This window comes from Anas platyrhynchos, chromosome 3, assembly GCF_047663525.1.
Source record: "Anas platyrhynchos isolate ZD024472 breed Pekin duck chromosome 3, IASCAAS_PekinDuck_T2T, whole genome shotgun sequence".
In the NCBI taxonomy this organism is placed as follows: domain Eukaryota; kingdom Metazoa; phylum Chordata; class Aves; order Anseriformes; family Anatidae; genus Anas; species Anas platyrhynchos.
This window is the reverse complement of record NC_092589.1, coordinates 4872307-4892453: the sequence shown is the minus strand read 5'-3', so window position 1 is coordinate 4892453 and position 20147 is coordinate 4872307. Positions and strand designations below refer to the sequence as shown.

Sequence of the window (20147 nt, the reverse complement as noted above, 5' to 3'; positions counted from 1 at the left end):
GTTAGGCAATTACTTGCTCTCCTGTAATTGCCTTTTTGGCAGCAATAATCAAAGGACTCCTAGTAGTGGCTTTCAGAAATTAAGATTAATTTAGTTCAAAGTGGGTAGAAAACATATTTTGCCGTCTCCTTTTTTAAATCAGAAAGCTCAGATCCAGTAGCAGAGTCCTTCAGCTAACACAGACTTCTCACAGATGTCAGGACAGCCGCTGTTTACAAAATTATGACTTCTACAAAAATGACTTCTGCCTTCCAATATGCAGGGAATTACAGAGAGCTTTGCTAGAGGAATAGATGGTGTATAAAAAGAAACTCACATTTCTACAGTACCTGCTGCTAGGACTGCTAGAATAGGTGCAGTCACACTTCTTCAGTCTCAGTCATTACAGCAGAGCTGTGGTAGGCACCATCGAGTTCTCAAGACACCAAAAGCCCCAGACAGCTCTGAGATGCCGTGGAAGTAAAAGTCCTGAGCGCCCACTGAGAGCCAGCCAGGGTCAGTGCTACCACGACGGCAGCTACATCACGGCTGTCAGATGCCATAATTCAGCTATTTTTCATCTGACAGCAGAAGAAGGGAGGCGGGATATCACTTTGATATCTGCAACTGACATAAAAAACCTGCATATCTGTAAGAAAACCCTTTGTTTCATTTATCACCCACAATCAGTGGCAGATAAGTAGCCATTACCTACAACACTTCTTAAAATTTTAAGTTTGGAAATACTGGAGTGCTGGTTGCCCCTATAATCTAATCCTGCTTCCCTGAATCTCCGTTTTCTGAAAGCAGGGAGACTGTTGAAAACAGCACAAACTCATCAAAATCCACAGCAGCACGAGCCAACTTTGGTTACTGGATTATGACGTTTTCCTTCCTTAAATCCTTCACTTTGCAGTCTCTGTCTGCGCTCTTTAGCAGAACTCTGAACCTGCCTACTTTCTTTTTCACAACACAAAACAAAACAGAAATACAAACCACAAATCCTCTTCTGAGCGACTACAAGGCGGCCTTAACACGAGTGGCATTTCCCTAGAGATGGCAATCAGCTTCTGAACCCAGTGCCTGCTTTCAGGAGCGAGGGGAAGGAGATCCCACTCAGTTCGTCCTTCTCTTTCCTTTCCGCTTCCAGCAATTGTGCATTTGCTCCAGCTGTAACCCCTCTGGGAACAGAGCTCTCTGCCCCCATGCTCCCCAGGCACGGCCAAGGGAGCTGCTTGCTCTCTCCTTTCCTGGAGACTGAAGATGCTTCACCCTCCATTGTGTTTTCTGAGGTTCACAGAGCTTGGTTCAGCGTTTACAACGCAGCACAGAAGGAACCTGACACGTTTCCCCAGCTCCTAAAACACGCAGTCATTTATTCCAGGCGCCAACCAGAGCTTCACGTGTTGGCTTCACCCAGCCTGCCCATACTGCTAGGAGATTTTTGGGCAGTTTGTCTTCCAAAGTCTGCTCAGCTCCATCTCTGTGCACTCAAGCTGTTGGCTCCTGGATAAACTCGCTGCTGGAAAGCAGTGGGGCAGCACAAGGCCCCCGGGGCCAGCCTGGCACCAGACCAACCCTGGAGCATTCCCAGGCATCGCAGGTAACGCGGGTGATGCTCATCATGTAGCCACATCCTGAAGTTGCTTTCCTTCACAGGGACCACACCAAGCAGTATCCCTTCTCTCCCACCACTATGTAAGAAGTAGCTCCAGAACTGTGTAATTCCATGCAAGAAATATCTCTGCCCAATTTTTAGGAAGAAGTTGAACAGGCTCCAGCCTCCTGCTCATTTTCTCTCATGCTAGATAGCAGCCTAGCAATGTACAAAGTTCCCTGGTCCTTCCGTAACTTTTTCAACTAGGTCATGGTCTTCAACCTCAGAGACATTTCCAGTTTTCTTCTTGGTATGTAGATGAATGTGTTGCTAATTTGTATTTTTTTTCAATGCACTCTCATGACTCAAGCTTCATCTGGCTCAGGCAAAAGAAACACCATCACTGGGAAAGCGTACTCACCCAGCTGAAGGCAAACCACAAGATGCATCAGTTATCATGTGAATAGTCCGGACACAGTGTTAGAGGATCCTGTGTTTGCTGTCAGCGATAGCCCATGAGTTCAGCCTAAAAGTAAAATGACGGGGAATGCACCCTGATGTGTTGACCCTTTCAAAATATCTGGGAGTTTTGAGAAACTATCTGTTTGTATTTTTAATTAAAAATATAAAAAGTGTATTAGTTTGTTCTGTTTGGTTTTTTGTTTGTTTTTTTAATTCAGGGGTTCACAGTTTAATCAGGTAAAAAGTTTAAAAGGACAAAAATGTGATAAGACCATGATTTATTTTTTTTTTGATAATTGGTTGTGGTTTTTTTGTTTGTTTGTTTGTTTTGTTTTACAAATACATTAGGAATGTTTTCACAGGAGAAAATTATATGGCTCTGCAAAAAAAAAAAAAAAATTAAAGCAAAGATATTTTGGCAAGTGCTACATCAGAAGAAGCACCATATGTTCCCATATTTCAGCATTAAAGACAAAGCACCTGTTAAATGAAAAGCAATAAAGTTTTTCCCCACAAGCTACTGCCCCAAGAACTACTTATTTCAAATACCATATAATCAGACGAATCTAATTAGGAAGGAGATAATTAAAAGACTAGCAGGTTGCTAAATCACACCTAGGACACACAACCTGACGTTTGCTCTAGTTTACGAGTAAGATTAAAATAGTAACAGTGCCAGCGTTCCTTTAATCTCTGGACAAGTTTCAACACCAAATTGCACTCCATCCCCAGTTCAGCATAAGAAGTGTCATTAAAAGCTCAATTCTGGGCCAGCAGGAAGCTGCTGTAACTGCAGGAACTTCCCACTCTCATGGCAAGGGCCGTTCCCGTAGCACTGCTGTCGCTTGTTGCGGGATGGAAGCGTTCAGGCTGTCAGTGCAGTGTCAGAGCCTGGTTCCCCACCCAGCAGGCATCACGACGCAGTGTTAAAATCCTGGACCGAATTCCAGTCGGTGCCATCCACAGTTTCTAGAAGTGACCACGCCACAGTCGCTTTGTGCTGGAAGCCTCCACCTTTTGGCAGACGGCAAGGACATCGCCCAGCCTGCCTCAAACCCAGCCGCTCCCAGGCGTGACTTCGGGTAAAGGTTTCAGGCTGCAGGACTCGATGGATGGCAGCAGCCATCTACCTGCTAGAAGAGAGTCCACTGGAAGAAAAGGGCATTCAGCCAGAAGTCTCAAAATGCACTAGTTCACCAAGATCCCCGCTCCCACCTCTGCCAAGTCACGCAGAGGTTTGTACTCTGAGGCCCATCAGGGAGATCTGTATCTCACTAGCACTTCCCTGACACACTAGGGATTGACACTAAGGCTCCAATGAACATCTTGCCACAATATTCCCCCCCTCACCCGACGCTTTTTTTTTTCCCTTTCCTTTTCAATTTTATTTTGACGAAAGATCCTTTTGATTGTACCAGTTGACTAAAACCCCCAGCTGATAAAACCTCAGATTCATACCAGCATCTTAATTTCCTGCATGAAGATGACTACAGCTACACACCTATCCTGCAACATTAAAAACATGCCAAAAGAAAAAAGGCAGAAAAATTTCCCTAGTACAGCCATCACAACACTCCATTTTTCCTCAGTTTGGATTTATTGTAAGTCACTACGTTAAAGGAGAGCCTTCAGACACCCCGTAAATGCAAGAGGTACATTCACATCATACAATGTGTGCCTGCTACACACACACAAAAAAATAAAAATAGCTTTGATCCCCACTGGCCTGGTTAGCATCATTCATGAAATTCAGGAAGGAAGGAAACAGGTTGCCTTAAAACTTGATTTTGAAAGGAAACACATTGAAAGTGTTTGTATCAAGCTAATTGTTCGCTAAGGTGTTTTCTAGGCATGTGAGTAACCTCAGCCCCAGTTCTTATGCCACACTCACAGACAGAAGCCATCAGAGAACTGGTACGATGCAATGGAATAATCAGTAGCTAAAACACAGGAAATCTGGATTTAAGGTTCAGCTGGTGGCTGATTGATCCGGTCTTGCCATTTGTGCAGCCCACTGTTTGTTCATGCACAAGGTGAAGATCACAATATTTGTTTCCTAGGTAAATTGTTTGGAGAACTACTGGTAAGTTGCAAATAACATCCAGGCACTTCCAACAGGGGTAAGAGCTCGCTCAGGTTAACAGCACAGCCACAGCTCTTTGCAGGTATCAAGGCCTCAGCTCCATGAGACCATCGTGCCTGTAGCAGTTCCCTTTGTGAGGACCAGAAACCAAGTCCGACTGCCTGGAGGAGGGCTGTCACCAGGCAGCGTCCCTCCAGCCAGCCCAACCCATGCGACTCCATCCTCAAATGCCACCTCCAGCCCTTCCTCTCATTTCAAGCAAGAGTTGAGTTCAACATCATGATTCCTCCAGTGAGAGATGTCAGCTTAAAGCTGTCTTCCGCCACTTCCCAATGTCTTGTTTCCATCACCTTGCTCTAGCCCCAAATTAAACTCCTCCCTATCAAGAAGTATTTGCTTTTAAAACTCTGACATGCCCTGCCTCTAAACTGCAGAACTGAGGTAGTAAGGAAAAAAAAAAAAAAAAGGAAAACCCTGAAGAACGAGCTGCTTAAACGAAGAACCACAAATAATGAGCATTCTTCTAACTTCACACATGCAAAAAAGCCAACATTTAAAAAATAATCACTTTTGCACATCATGTCATAATTATTCTCATGTGAATAATAAAGATAACCAATATTACTGTAAGAGAACCATTAGAAAGTTTAAATATGAGGATTTCACACAAAAGGCCTGCTTCTCCTTGACCATCGGTAGCTGACTTCGATGCGTTCAGTGCCTTACAAGCAAGCTTCTGCGTCCCCCTTCCGCTGATTTCCAGGAGGAGCTGGCCTGTGGCTCTCACAAAGCCTGCACTTGGCTCATTTGATCCAGTTGCTCTCCACCAAATTGTCCCAGACTGACATCTGTCCGTCCAGCAGCTGTAGATCAGAAAAACTCCTCGTGCAGAATGGAAGCCCAGGCAGCAGCGTCCCTTGGGAGCAGAGGGAAGCGCAGGGTGACACAGATCAGAAGCCATTTGGGCTTTGGGCACAGCCCAGAAGCGGCTGCCAGGAGCTGATCAGGGAGCAGAGGACAGGCACACGGAAGGACAGCTGCTCGCCTGCTCCTGTGAGACCAGGGCAACCAACACCTCCTCTCTGCAAGCCCATCACCCCAGGCACTCCCCGCCTGGCAGCGCCATGCGGCACAGCCGCTCACCCCCCGAGGCACCCAGGTACTGCACTGCTGGTAAGGACACAGGCACTGCGAGACTCGAGTGCTTGGAATGAAGATGCTCCTGGTTCCCTGGGAAACAGCCTCTCCTGACAGCCTCAACACGAGCATTATCCGAATTCTTCTCGCTCCAGACAGCAATAATCTACTAATCACTTTCATCTCCCATTCCAGGCCTTTTCCCCTGAGTTTCAAGAGCCTACTGCTTCCTATGCATCATGACGCAATTCTGGGCTGCACTACAAGAACAAATTAATTAAGTTTTAACAAAAACTTTTGGGGTATTAAAAGCACTTGATTAAAAGTGATAAAATTGAGAGCAAGTGTCACCTGACTGCACCTGGTCAACACCTTGTTCCTCCAGTAACAGAGACAAAAAAATACCCCAAACCTCACGTTAGATTATTACGTGTAGGATTGACACCTAACATCAGTTTACTGAAAAAAACACATCTGCTAAGCGCACCTCCGTCAAATGCAGAACAGACAGAACCAAGATCTGCTATACTACAAGTACAGAACTTTTCACACTGACAAATTTAACAGCTATTTTGCCCTCAAAGAAAAAAAAAGCTGTTTCTCTTTCGAACATCCTTCATTAATCCTTCAAATATTGATTTCTCAAACAGATATGAGAATCATCTATTTTGATTTTGTTAGAGGTAAAAAGTATTAAAATAAAAAGCACCACCAGGCAACAGAGCTGGAATAAAACATGTTGCCCAGGAAACTGACTCCTGGCTTCAGTGCCTACAGCACACATTCCCAGGTGGCAGCTGGTAAGCATTGACTTGTCTTTTAAGTACAATGAACTGTTTAATTCAGGTGGCTGTAGAGTAATAAGGAAAAAGGGTAAGGCAAGTCCTTTCGAGGTACATCTCTGTTTAGACTTCCCCAAGTATCTTTTCGGTACTCCTTGAGTCTACAGCTGCATATAACTGCAGTAGTGTGATCAATGCAAAGAGTTAGAAATATCCAACTCGTTCTTATCAAAACCAGGATGATGGAGTTGCTGGCGAGGACAGAACTCAGAGCCATGCTTCCGAAATAGCCTGACCAGTCAGTTCCACACTGGCAGGCAATCCACCAATTCATTTTTATCAGCTCGAGTTCAACTTTTCAGTACACTCTAAGAGACAAGCAATCTTTCCATTATATTATTTCTATAAAGGAAGTAAAATATGCAAATAGCAATGCCTGACTCCTGAAATTAGGATTCATTTTAAATACAGTCCAGATGCTTTTTGTCCTGCCGACTTTCCAAAAATATTCATGTGCTATGGTAGCAAGCAGTCAACATGTAGGATTTAGCATTATTGATTGGAACATAGATCACGTGCCAAGTTCCAACAACAAGGAATAAATCAAAGAGATCTTAGCACCTGTACCTGGAGGAGACATTGATTCTGGTATCTTCTGCTGTTTAGTTAGGACTGCAGAGCCTTTGGTCTTGGTGGCTGGAGATCTGGTTACGAAAAAAAATGTTGTTGGAATGCTTTGCTTTTGTTTGCATTAAATCCGTTTTCTTTATGGATTTAATGATACTGCAAAAGCCTAAAATTTAAAGTTAACTTAAAGTTACAAAAACCTTTAAAACAGCCACAAGGAAGCAAGATGAACTACAATAAAAGAGGTAAGGGACTTCGTTCAGGGCACTGCAGGGACATGGGTATTTAGGCATCTTGCTTTGGTCTGGGCATCCAATCTCAGTACAAGTCCTGTGCACAACAAGGATTGAAGTGCGAAATACTTGGATCTGAGCCAATTTTCAGGTTCTGCTTCACATCATTCATATGCTCGCGCTTGATGCATTCAACTGCCTTCAGTGAAGCGTTTTTTTCTTCCTCACAATCAAACAGTACTTTTAGAGACCCACCTTAATGCCATCAGTAACGTTTTCTAACCACAAAAATCGTAAGATGGATTTTTAACATCATTAGGATTCATCCACTGTAAAACAAAATTGGACTCAGCAGCCAAGAGGGGATGTGGGTCACCAATCAATGCTTTTTTCCAGGCTTATCTGAACTTCATATAGGAGTACGCTACACAGTGATGAATCAGACCTGTGCCCTTTGTCAAAAGCATGTGTTGTTTTTCCCCCCCCTTCAAATCCCAGTTACAAATATATGTTCCAAAAGCCTACAGAAAGCGTTGATCAATGCACATTTTTACCACTCACATGAAGATAAAAGAGATGCAGTGAAATAAATATAGTGACCTTTGAGGCCAAACATTTGTAAGAAATGTCTCACTGCTAATCAAATAAGGTATTTTTGGATATCTGCTTGATATAACAGGCATAAAAGCCCTGGAATAATTTGGCTAACCTTGAGAAGGTACCAAAAACACAAAAGTTCAGTAGTGTTGCTTACCACATGGCTCACTATGATCTCCTGGATGTAACACATCTGTTACTCATGACAGGGCTTGAACACTGTTGTATTTGATTAGTCTGAATAACCACTTAAATAATGATACGGACTTCTTCAAAACAATACTATAAATCTTGTAACTGTTTTTCCCCTATGTAACCTGGCCTATCTGTACTAATTCACAGCAAAGTGAAAAATAAAAGGTCAAAGAAACATTTAACTTGCTAAAGTATATAAGTGCAAAACTGCTAGTGCCCTCCTCTCACCAAGGATGCAGAGAGAATGCAAAGAAGCCCCCAGTTTTACAGAAGAGCTGACAAGTTGAACTAAGACTGCTTGTTATTCACAGGCTTTATGTAACTGTTCATCTCTTAGGACAACCTACCTCAAGATACCAGCTTTCCCGTTCGCAATCAATAAATCTGCAAACATTTTCATGCTGTGCATCACCAAATGCTTGGGGCAGATCTCAAATCATGATCCTGGCTCTCTGTGTTATTTGCAGAATCTGAAGCACTAAAAAAACCTACAAAAATATTAAATGTGCATAGACTGCTACCATTATGGTATGGGCGGGGGGGTTGTTTGCTTGATTGCCTTTAGTATATATCCTCCCCCCCACCTTAAACTTTTATAATTACTTCCCTCAGAACCAACTTGCTGTTTCTACCAGTATACCTATGTCTTTTAGTCCAAGGCCTCCTCCAGGCTATCCCTTCCATTTTCTCATTTTCTTTGGTATCTTTCTGTTGTGATACTGTTGGAAAATCCCAGAACAAGCAATTTGATTTCAAGAGAACTTGGAAAAAAAAAATCAAAAGCATGGAAAGAGAGAAGGTTGGGTTTTTCTTTATTTAAATATGCTTTAGATTTCTTGACTGTGAATTCCCCCCGTTAATGAAAATCCTTAATTCATGTACACAAAGAACATTACTAAAACCCTTCATATTGAGTTTTGCAATAAAGGTGAAGACCAAACTGTGAAGTCCTTGATGAATATCACAAGTCACAGCTAGAGAATAAGCGTATGTGGAAAAAAATGCATCCTCATGTAAAAGAGCAACAACCAGAAGAACCATCTAACAAAAATTAGAAATTGCTACACCGGATCAGACCACTGATGCAATCAGCATTTTAGCCTCCTGTTTCCTCCATCAGGAATCAGGACTGGCTGTTTTAGATGAAGGCAAACCAAAAAGTTTGCCATTAACAGCAATGGAACAAGACGCCAGAGTAAAGCTCCTTCTCAGTTCCTATTACTTAGAAGCTTACATTTGCCTTAAATCAGATAAATTAGATCTCTTCTCCCAAACACCAGCAATTTCTGTGTTTTCACATGTTATCTTTCATTTTGTGTTACCCAAAGGAACGCCTGATAATGCTCAGGGCCCTGACTGCCGTTGTGCTCTGCATCATTTCACAGCAGCGACAGCCTGGCTAGTCTGCCAGCGTGGCTTAAGAGTTTAGTTACAATTGAGTATCCTCTTAAAGCACTCCTCCAAATTCCACAGCACAGTGCTCTATCAGTTTTTCTTTACTAAGGCTTAATAGCACAGTTATCTTCAGACAGACAAGAACATCAACACTTAGAGTGGGCTCTTCTACACCTTCAAGTGTGAGGTTGTGGGAAAGCCAATCACCCCACAAACATCACAGAATTCAGCTGGAGACCTTTCACCAGCGTGGCTTTTTTTTTTTACTTCTTTCTGCATTAAGAAGCAAAGCTCGGTGTTTCAGTCCTAGCTGAATCTCCGAATAGAGCCCACTCGTTAACTATTCAAGAGGAACATGCAGACAAGGTTTATATCAAGATCATTACTTGAAGATAATTCTCAATGTTCTCTCAGTAACTATACATCAGTGTATATGACAATAAGACCTAAGACAAGCTATGCTTCAGTTTATTAATTAAGACATGACTTACTAGCTCATAAACCAATGAACTTTCATTGCTAGCGACACTTCTTATGTACACAAAGCTTTATTATACTTCATCAAATACCCTGTAATTGGGAATGCCTCACTGTCCTGCAACACCTGTCACTGTCTATGCACTTTGTGTGTGAATGATGGTATCAAATTTTAACCCCATGCTACACTGAATGCTGTGCTCTTCCCTAGTTACTAACCCAACCAGCTCCAGTCCCTACACAACCTGCAGAAATTCTCCATTATTAACTTCCTAATATTATTTTTTTTAATCTCAAGAAGAAACATTCCATTAATAGACGGAACAGAAAAAATAACAGGACACCTTTTAATAAAGGCACACAGTATATCCTACAAGGCTCAAGTACTAAAACAAGCAACACTTACCAAGAATTATTATTATAATATTCTAACTCTGCATTAGAATTGTCAAACTCTCTGTCTCTGGTAATTTAATCGCTGTAATATTTCTAATATATACAATAAAATCAGAACACGGTAACTCAGGAAGCTGTGCACAAGACAATGTCACATAAGGTCCTGTCCTGCAGTTAAAGGTACTCTCTCCCAGCAAGGACTCAGACAAGGCTTTGTTTTGAGAACTCTCCATTCTAGCACAAAAAATAAATAAGATCTGCCCACCTATTTCAGAAGACAACACTAACTGCCCTTCAAGCTCTTGATGATTCTGTCTTGCATCTTGACCAAACAGGATGAAAATAAGCTTTGTTTTTTCAGTACGTGCTGAAACAAGCTCCTACTCACCACTCAGTAAATAAGTTAATTTTAAAAACATATGTTGAATAAACTGAAAAAACCAATACATCCCAGGTGTAACACTAACAGAGTCAGGATGCCAAGGGCTGCACTGCAGAGTGCTTGTCAAGACACTGTCAGTAGTGGCCACGATCTGCTGTTAGCCTTTCACCTCTGGAGGTCCTTGTCCAGGCGTCAGAGAGGTTCCAGCAGACTTGGAGCCAGGCGGCAGAGCCACTGACCTCCCCTTTTCACTGCCTAATGCCAGCAGCGAGCATGGCTCGAAGGTCTGAAGGGAGGGCTGCTGGCAGGGCTGCCCCCGGGCTTCTGTCCCTACAGCATGGCACAACAAGCAGGGAACAAGTACCTGGCCCTCTGGCAGCAGCTGTAAGCTTGTCAGTTCACACCTACCTTATCACACAGGCAGCCGTCGCAGGCTAGCACAGACCCTGTCCTAAAAGGCACGTGGTGTGCTGGTGGTGGCTTAAGGACAGCATACCCCGTGTAGGAACCTCCTGCCTGCTCGGGTACTTGTAGTGAAAGGGTCACTGCCTCCAAGGACGGGCTGAATTAGTCTCAAGTCCTTACTGCAAAACCAGCATCGTGTAGCACAACATGCCACCTAGGAGAAAAAGGATGGAAGTATAAAACCTCCACGTGGTGACTTCGCAGACAGTGCTACTTACCACACGTGGCTGCGGTTTACTTTTAGCCCCGTAAGGGGTGGGGTTCAGCTGTTCTGCTGAATCCTTGCTACACATCCACCATAACGTGTGATACCACTGCACCACAGCATCAGACAGCGGCAGAAGCAAACCTCAGCCCTCGTCTGAATGCCCCAAACCTCCCAGCAATCAGAGTGCTGGAACATCCACACAACTGCTTGAAACGAGACAAGTTTCTTTACAAAGGGGCTTCAGTCTTCTTATTAAGATATCAGTACTTTTGCCGGAAGGATGATTCACCACACAGTAAAATAACTTCACTGACAAAACCAGTTTGGGTGTAATTAAGGATATGTAAGTGTAAACTGTTCCCACAAGCCCCATGTGAGTTTCTAGGAGGTTCATCATTTTGGTATGATAAGCCACTTTTTCAGCCTGACCAATTACTCCACAAAAAAAGTGAGTCTGGTAACAAACCCAGCATGTTCTAATCACATACACATTCACATAGCACGTCCCAGTTCTCTTCCAGTGCGTGACCACTAAAACTGATTTACAAGTCTGATGCAAAACCTATGGAATTCAACTGAGACTCCCATTGACATAAAAGTTTCAGAGCTCTACAATTAAAATAACAAATGTCTGAAATAAACAGTGGATAAATTCACACTGACAGGCAAAAAGTTCGATCCATCCTGGAGCCTTGGCTTCCACACCTGACTGCTCTCAGGAGTGAGCAGTGCTGTATCAGGCCTCCCGTGGCAGATGTACAGTAGTGGGTACCATCGGGAAAGCCCGAGTTACACACAGTGTTGTGTGCACTGCATTCACGACAGGCAAATTACTTCCATTTCAACTGTAAGAAAAACAACGTGGGCAAAGCTACACAGAATGACATCATTTCACTGTTGGCCAGCAGGATGTGAGCGATTTCCACTGAGAGGGTATCAGTTAATTCAGTAACATTAAGTACAAGTTTTCTCTCGCTGCAGCCATACTGCAGTTCTCTCTTTGTACTCAGCGCAGCAAAATAAAAGTGTTTTCTGATTTTATTTTCCTCCTAAGAAGCACATTTATAGCAGGAATTGTTCAAGATCGAAGCCAAGTTTAACTTACAAATACTCTTGCTCCAGAGGTGCTGCTGCATCTGTTCTCTCAGCCCTCACACCTCCCGCGGTACGGGCGGTGTTAGTCAGCAGTTTTACTGCTCTTCATTAATAACCTCAGCAGGAAGCAAAAAGCACGTATGAAAGCCTTCTGATATTTTCCTTTCACATAAAAGTCAAAGCCCAGGGTAAAACAAAGGACTGCTTAAAATAGAAAGTTTACAATAAATTGCTTGGAATAAAAAACACCACTTAGATCGCAAATGCTGAAAGCACGTTAATTTATACAGAGGCACTTACACCCCACGTATTTGTGTCAGAGTTACAGACTGTCATCTATTCTTCTGGAGCATAAATGCTCTCTATAAAATATTGTTACCACTGGTATTTTCTCTTCTAATTTCAGCCGCCTGTCTATCCCAAATACCCCTGTGCTCATTAGCCAGAACACTCGAGCGACCACAGCAAGACAGTGATCATGCTTTATGTGGGTGGAGCCTTTAAAAAAAAGAAAAAAAGGAAATACACGTGTTTTCTGTTAGCAACCATCAAGCCAAACTTAGCTTTCAGACCTCATTTGCTGTCACTCCAAAAGTTGAGGATACGTGTTTCAGAAGAATGTGTCAAATACTGTACTAAGTTATCTTTTTTTTTTTTCCCTTTTTTAAAGCTTTATAAATCTTATCAAGGAAAAGTGAACTGTCACACAAGGGAAAATGACAAGAGCAAACCTTTGAGAATAGAAAATGAAGAAAATTACGAAAGAAAATGTTATCACCTCATCCTTTATTCCTTCAGCTGCTCCTAAGGACGAAAGAGAGCTTCCAGCCTGCTGTACCTTCTTGTTGTACCTCATGACAGCCTGAAATACTCATGAGGCCAGAATGACTGCTGCATATACCATATCCTGCAAAGCAGACTTTAGCTGCGCATCCTATTTCTGAAGCCACTGTAATATGACATTGACATGAATTTAGCCTGAGAGTTTGACCACAACCTTCGATGATTCTAACTCCATTCCCTGTGTTTACGCATGAGGTTCTGGTACAGACAACCACACGTCACTGAACGCATTGGTTCCCCATGGTCACACAGGTGCTAACAAGACAGAATTTAGGGCAAAGAGGAACTGTTAGCAATGCATGGGAGCCCTCATTCCAACAGAAGTAGCTAGGCTGTTAGCATGCATGCTTTCTAATTAGGGACAGCAATTTCAGGTAGGCAGATAGATGTCAGAGCACAAGTACTATTTGCCCTGCAAAACAACCACACAGGCGTGCGGATGCCTCCTAGCTTGCTACACTCCAAGCTTTACAATGAACTAGGCTTCACCAGCATGACAGTTTACTTACTGCATGATTTTGGGGTAAGAATCAAGAATAGCATCCCTTTACATTTCTCAACAGGACTTCCAAGCTGTATTTTCCTAAGTTCCTCACAGCAGATGCCAAAAAAAAAAAAAAAAAGCTCAATGCACAGCTCCCCACCTATAATCAAGCAGCAGGTTCATGCATACAGATACACAAGAAGTGTGTAAATCAAGATATACACATTGCTTTCCCAACAAGAACAATCGAGGACTGCCGGTATTTTTACCATGTTCATGTTAACTGTTCTTCCCTGCGTTCACAGTGTCTGACAGAAATAAAACCCCCAACCCCAGCAGTCAGCCCAGCTGTGAGGACCAAGTATTTTATTTTCCCGAAGTTTAAGGCTGGTTCCTCACAGCAGAGCTGTCAGTTTCCACCACCAACCAAATTGGAGTCCAAGGTCAGACCAGTGCCAGAAGGAAACCTCACAGCTAACATCTATCCCGTGCCTGCATCAAGTTATACAAATATGAAAGAAGAGACGTTTGACAACTCACTGGTGAGCCAAGTCCTCTGCAAAAATGATTATATTGAGAGCAGGACAGGCAAAACTCTGATTAAAGTCAATAAACAGACTCCCAAATCAGCAGCTGCCATCTCCAGCTCCTTGTGGCTTGAGTCCAAGTTGTACATCAATGAAATACTCTGCACAAAGGACGCCAGTCATCTCATGCTTAAAGTAACAACTGCTCTCACTGGTAATAACATGGCTGCGTTCTCAGCAAGACTATTTGGACCAAAAAAAACAACCCATCAGAGAGCCCACCATGCTGGGAGCAGAGAAAAACATACCTTTGTCTGTGACTGAATTTTAAAAATAAATACTTAAAACTTTACATCACCTTTCTACGTTATCAGCAAGTGTGATTTCGAAGCCATCTTTCTGGTTCCATACTTCACCCTGCTCACAGTCAGGTCAATTTACTCATTTTAAACAGAAAGAACTGAAGGAAGTACGGTATTTAAGGGAAGTTTTACAAGACCAGCTTTTAAAAGGTACATGTTACACATCTTCACAAAGTTGTCAAGCACTCTTATTAATCGTTTTAAAACGTTTTAGAAGTGCATGAGAAGTCTAACACTTACCACGTGGGGGTTTGTCAGCCCTGTGAAATATATCCATTTCACTACTAGGAACCTGGGTTTGTCCCTACACAGCAGGTTAACTGAAGGCATTCTGTAAGTTAAGATAATCATCACAGATAAATGGACAGATGTAAGAGAGCAACATGATAAATGGTGAGGACAGCACCCGGCACAGGGCTCGCTCCATCTCCCAGGCAGATCCAACAAGTTCTCGGTTCCACCGATGTCAACCCAACTTCTTGCAGCTGCTTATGAAATGTAAACACGTGAACTCCATCCAAGACAATTTACTAAGGCAAAATCCTCACTTCAGAGCTTGCCTTCAAATCTTCTGTAAAGGTCTGAGAAACAGGTTTTCACGTATACAAGATGGTAATTGCCTTTATGAAAACATCTCAAAGCACATGGAAAAAAATGGAGCAGGCTACAGAACTTCTGCTAAATCTACAAGAAGTTATTCCAGCAGCACAGTAAGATGTTTGAACTTCGTAATCATTTCATTTGCTGTATTTCATTCCTTTCAATAGTGTCATAACTGCCAGGCTTTCAAAACACTGAAATTTAAGATGGTCACAATTCAAATCTAAGTGGTTAATTGCAATCACTGAGGATACACAGCTCTTAGAAGTTGGCCTGTTTGTCGGGCATTTTTCTGAAGTGCAGCAATAACACCATCACACACATAAAGCACCCTAAGATCCTCCTTCATTTTTTAACGTGTTATAATTAAACACACGCAAAGTTGGGGCTTTGCAAAGCTGCAGAAGGTATCAAGATTCATTTATACCGAGCCTCACTCTTCATCTGGGTGCTTTCCAAAGTTTATGAAAAAAAGATGCAAGAATCCTTCCACCAACAAACAGGAATTTTTACAATCTTGAAAGCCTCAGAGAAACTAGGTTGGGGTGAAAGTGAAACATGAGACATTCACCTCCACTCCGCCAACTCAAACATAGGCAAGACAAGAAACATGAGCATCTCCCCTCTAACCAACGTTAAACATAGATCTGCCTAGGGACAGGCAGTTGCCACCTACCAACCACAGAGCAGGCTCAAGGCCACGAGCTGTTTCTCTGTACCTTATAGACGAACACTCAAAATCCACTTCTCCATTTTTTAAATCCACCCAACAGCTACTGGACAGGCAAACAGGTACGCTGATTAATTCACTTGCTACAGGAATAATGCTAACACCAGACTTGTTGCCTTTCATTCCACATTAAAAAAATGCATATTCCTTTTCCATTAACATCTGAAATACCATAGAAACTGCCTTAATAGTTTTCAGAGCACATTTTCCTTAAGTTTATCGACCCACCATTCATTCCGTTGTATATACTTCTGTGGTGAGGGGAGAGGTCATCCGTTACTTGTCTCCTGAGGGTACCTTCTCTGCTGCCTCCGCTGAGATGTTTGAGATGCTCCGGGCTCCCTCCATAGTGTTGTTTGAGATGCTCAGGGCTCGTACCCCTCACTTTGTGGAGATGTTCTGTACTTCCACTCGGTGTGTGCTTTTGAAGATGATCTGGGCTGCTACTGCTGTGCTTTTGATGCTCAGGGCTGCTACCAGGCCTCTGCTTTTGAAAGTGTTCAGGGCTACTACTCAAAACGTGCTTTGGGAGAGTTTCTGGACTGCTACTGCTGTGCTTTTGTTGCTCAGGTGCTTTGACAATGGTTTTGTGATGCTCTGGACTCGGTCCTTTCAGGTGATGATCAGGACTGCCAGAACCCCTCGGCTTCTGGAGGTGCTCAGGGCTAATACTCCTGTGCTTCTGATGCTCAGGGCTTCCCTCACCCCGAGCTTTTTGGAGATGTTCTGGACTAGTACTTGGATGATGTTTATGATGATCTGGGCTGTCTGTACTTCCCGTGCTAGAAGTGCTGCTCCCATCGCCGACATCTCGTATGTAAGCGCTGGTTGCAGTTAACTGGCACAGGCTGATTTGGCTGTCAATAGAGCTCCGGCTGCCTGCTCCACCGCCCTTCTCCTCATCCAGCAACACGCACAGCTCTTTCAGCTCCAGGTTCTCCTTAACCACTTCTTCTTGTCTCACCTCCAATTCCTTCAGCTTCTGTAAGTATAAGGCAACCTCTTTGTGCATAATGCTGGCGCTGTATCTGCCCAGTCTCTGCCACTCACGGGACACCTTCTTGCCTTTCTGCCTGTCATCATCCAGAAAGCAGCAAAGGTCTCTCAGTTCTTGGTTATCTTCCTGCAGCTTCTGATTGATATCCTTTAAAAGAAAGAGACTCATGACAGGGAAGCGTCCAAAAGAATCAATGTTATACCATCATATTATACAAGCCAGTGCCATAAGCCCAACATCTAAGCACTCAAGCAAGGCATAAATAATTGTGTAGATCTGGCATATAACATCATGCTTCAAACAAAGCTGCTGCCCAGTAAAAAAGTGAATATAGCATGGAGCTAACCCTGATGGATTCAAAGACTAACTTCTGATACAGCATAAAATTTGTGTGTGCTTAATTCATGTTCATCCTAAATATCAGAATAATTTAGGTCCCAAATTGGGCAATGATCATAAGCTCTCTCATGAGGATCTCATTCCCTTGAGAAATATTCACATGCAAGTTACTGCTGAGTAAGACCGTAAAGTACATCAGAAATTGTAATCTCGATTATTAACATTTACAGTCCCTACTCCCTAAAGCATATTCACATGAAAAAGCATTTTAGAGATTTAAGATATTTGGGTTTTGTTTGATTTCACTTCAGATTTCCGTAAGAGAACCTTGTCAATCACCACTTTACCAGCCTCGCTTCAACCACTCTGAAATAACTCATCTGCTTTAACAGATTTTTCACTGCTAATAAAACAAAGAGCGTGATTCCACACCCTTCTCTAAGCAAGGATCCATCTGAAGCAAAAACGTTCAAGCTATTACTATAAGCAGAATAACATGCCAAAGAAAATATTTTCACTATTTCACGTTCCTGGTTCTAGGAAACTGGCTTGTGACCGTATTTATTTTTCTCTCATCTACACGTTCATCCCTCCTTATGTACAATATTACAAGTAGAGACTAGCCACAACTGTCAAAAATCTAGCCTTCTGAAAAGCCCATTTTAGCACAGTTTCTTCAGAAAATGAAGCTTCTGCAGCACCACCAGATGCGTGTGCATTTGACCCTCTCAGAACAACTTGGAATTTGAATGATTTAAACCCAGATTCAACAAAGGAGAAATCTCAACGAGGCTACAAGGTAGCCTCAGCAAATCTATGCTGGAGAGAAGTACTTAAAATGATCCCATGGTAGAATAGAAGAGTTTGTGTGGAAACCCTCGATTCAGCAGGCAGAAGCAGGGGGCACTGAGAGCAGGCATCGCTGGTCACCGCTCCTCACAGCCCCAGTCTTTCACATGGGACAAAGGAGGGCTTAAAGCCTTGTTTTCCCAAATTCCTTTCAGAAGTTCCAGCTGAGGCAGCTGAACAAATGGAGGAAGTTAAACACCACTTAGGAAGTTGAGCATGGAGAGAGGAATTTGTCACTCCTTCCTACACATCTTGGTGTGTCCTGTTATTTATCCAGCAGATAAATAAATCCATACAATGGCACAACACCTTCACACAGAGCTGGGAGAAAGACACTGTTGTTGCATTTAACTTGCTTTTAAAACACAAGATCTGTTTTTACCGACTTGCTGTCACTGACAGGTCTCACCCCCAGACACCACGTATTCTCAGTAGGCAGAGGGGACTCACACAGACTCCCTCGCACTTTGCAGAAGGGGAAAACCTGGGAGACAGGAACAGTCTTCCCCCACATGCTATTTATCTGACGTCATGCTACTATCGAGGATGCTTTCTCCATAATTTACTTGTCTACAGCCACTCTGCAGATCAAGATACTCTCACATAAAAATGCAAAAGCCCACACTGCCTCTGGGTCTTCTCCCCTTCCCTCCAACTTCACCTCAAAGGAATTTCTGAAAACCATCTCATTTCTCAAAGCAGCAAGACAGAAGGTGTTTGCAGTCATGCCTGCCTTCAGCTAACTCTCTGGGTGTGTAATGCACCTGTACGTGCTACAGCAGGGTAATTACCTGTCAGCAGTCACACTCTCTCCCCAGCCATGGGAAGCAGAGAAGGAAACATTAGGGACTACGATCCTCACTCAAGCAGAGAGTTAAATCAAGCAGGCTAAATCGTTACAGACTTGGTCTGCCTCTTGGCATAGCCTGCAGAAGATGCCACTGAGGGTGGCACGATCGGAGATGCGTTACCATCAGATGTCCTCACCCTGCAAACCGGGGACTGCTTCTTGTCCCCCCCAGCCAAGCCCCTGGGTTTCCCACCACCTGTGTGCCCCACATCCTGGACACGGCCGGCTCTCTGAGTTCAGTAAGCCACCCTAAAACAGCGCCAGCAAGCTGTGCAACCCAAGCAAAGGCTTTGGGATGCCAGCGGCTCTGCACGCAGCCGGCGGCGCCGCTTAACTCGGCTCAGCTACGGGGGCACGGCTCAGCCCGGCTCGGCCCGGGAGGTACCTTGAGGCCGCGGATCTCGCCCAGGTGCAGCTGCAGGCGGCGGTTCACCTCGCGGATGAGGTTGCTGTGGTCCAGCATCGCGCTCATCTTCTCGGCCTCGGCGCGGCGCAGGCTGCGGATCAGCTCCTCCTTGCTCCACTTGAGCAGCTCCTCGTCCGACACCTTGGACAGGTCCTCGGCCGCCGCCGCCCCGCCGCTCTCCGCCGCCACTTTGGCCATGGCGGCGGCCGGGGGGCACCCCAAGGAGGGGGGCGGCCGGGGCTCGCGGGGGGGGCCCGTCGGGGCGCGGGCAGCGGAGCCCGGCGGAAAGGAGGACGAGAAGGCGGGGGGGAGCCGGGCGGGGAAATTCTCCGGGCGGGGAAGGAAAAGGGGGAAAAAGAGGGGAAAGAAAAAGAGAAAAAAGGAAAAAAGAGCAGGAACCACGCAAGCTCGGCTCTGTCCCCAAGCGCACGGTGCCGGCACGGCTCGGTACAGCTTGGTTCAGCCCAGCACAGCTCGGTACGGCTCGGTTCAGCCCGGTACGGCTCGGTTCAGCCCAGCACGGCTCGGTTCAGCCCGGCATGGCCCGGCTCTGCTCGGCGCGGCGCGGCTCGTGCGGGCGCGCCACGGCCGCCGGCTTTTCAGCGGGGCGCGCCGCCACGTGCGGGCCCGCGCGGGCGGAGCGGGGCCGGGGCCACGGCCGGGGGCGGGGCCGGGGGCGGGGCCAGGCCCGGCGCTGTCCCTGCGGCCCGAGGGCGCCCCCTGGCGGCCCCGCGCCGCACGCTCGGGAGCCCGGGGCTGCGGCACCATCCGGTGTCTGAGCTACGCTCACCTCCTCTGGCTTACCCCCGCTGCTTGGCCATGGTTTATTCATGCTGCAGCTTCTGATAAACCTGCAGCAATAGATGGGCAGCGTCCTTCCCAGCTTTAAATGAGATTAAATACAGCGCACTGTGTGCAAGGGGAAGCAACTCAAATATTCGTGGGATTTCCAAAGCCCTTGTGCCCACGTGCTCATGGCTTTTCGGCAGCCTCCCACCATTCTCGGCTCTGCCAGGCTTTCCTCTGCGAACGTGCTCCCAAACAACACCG

The 20147-nt window shown here is 44.7% G+C and overlaps 1 protein-coding gene across 6 annotated transcripts in view; it reads right to left on the bottom strand.

Moving 5' to 3' along the window:
• CCDC85A (coiled-coil domain containing 85A) overlaps positions 1-20147 on the bottom strand; it is a 185526-nt gene that overhangs the window by 55907 nt on the left and 109472 nt on the right. For 4 of the 6 annotated variants that reach the window (XM_072035093.1, XM_072035092.1, XM_038175790.2 and 1 more), the window contains one exon: positions 15885-16800. In XM_072035093.1, the coding sequence (XP_071891194.1) occupies positions 15885-16800 (916 nt within the window). Of the gene's footprint in view, positions 1-15884; positions 16801-19076; positions 19681-20147 lie in introns of those variants that run through there. The other 2 variants (XM_021271949.4, XM_027453259.3) reach the window with 2 other exon arrangements.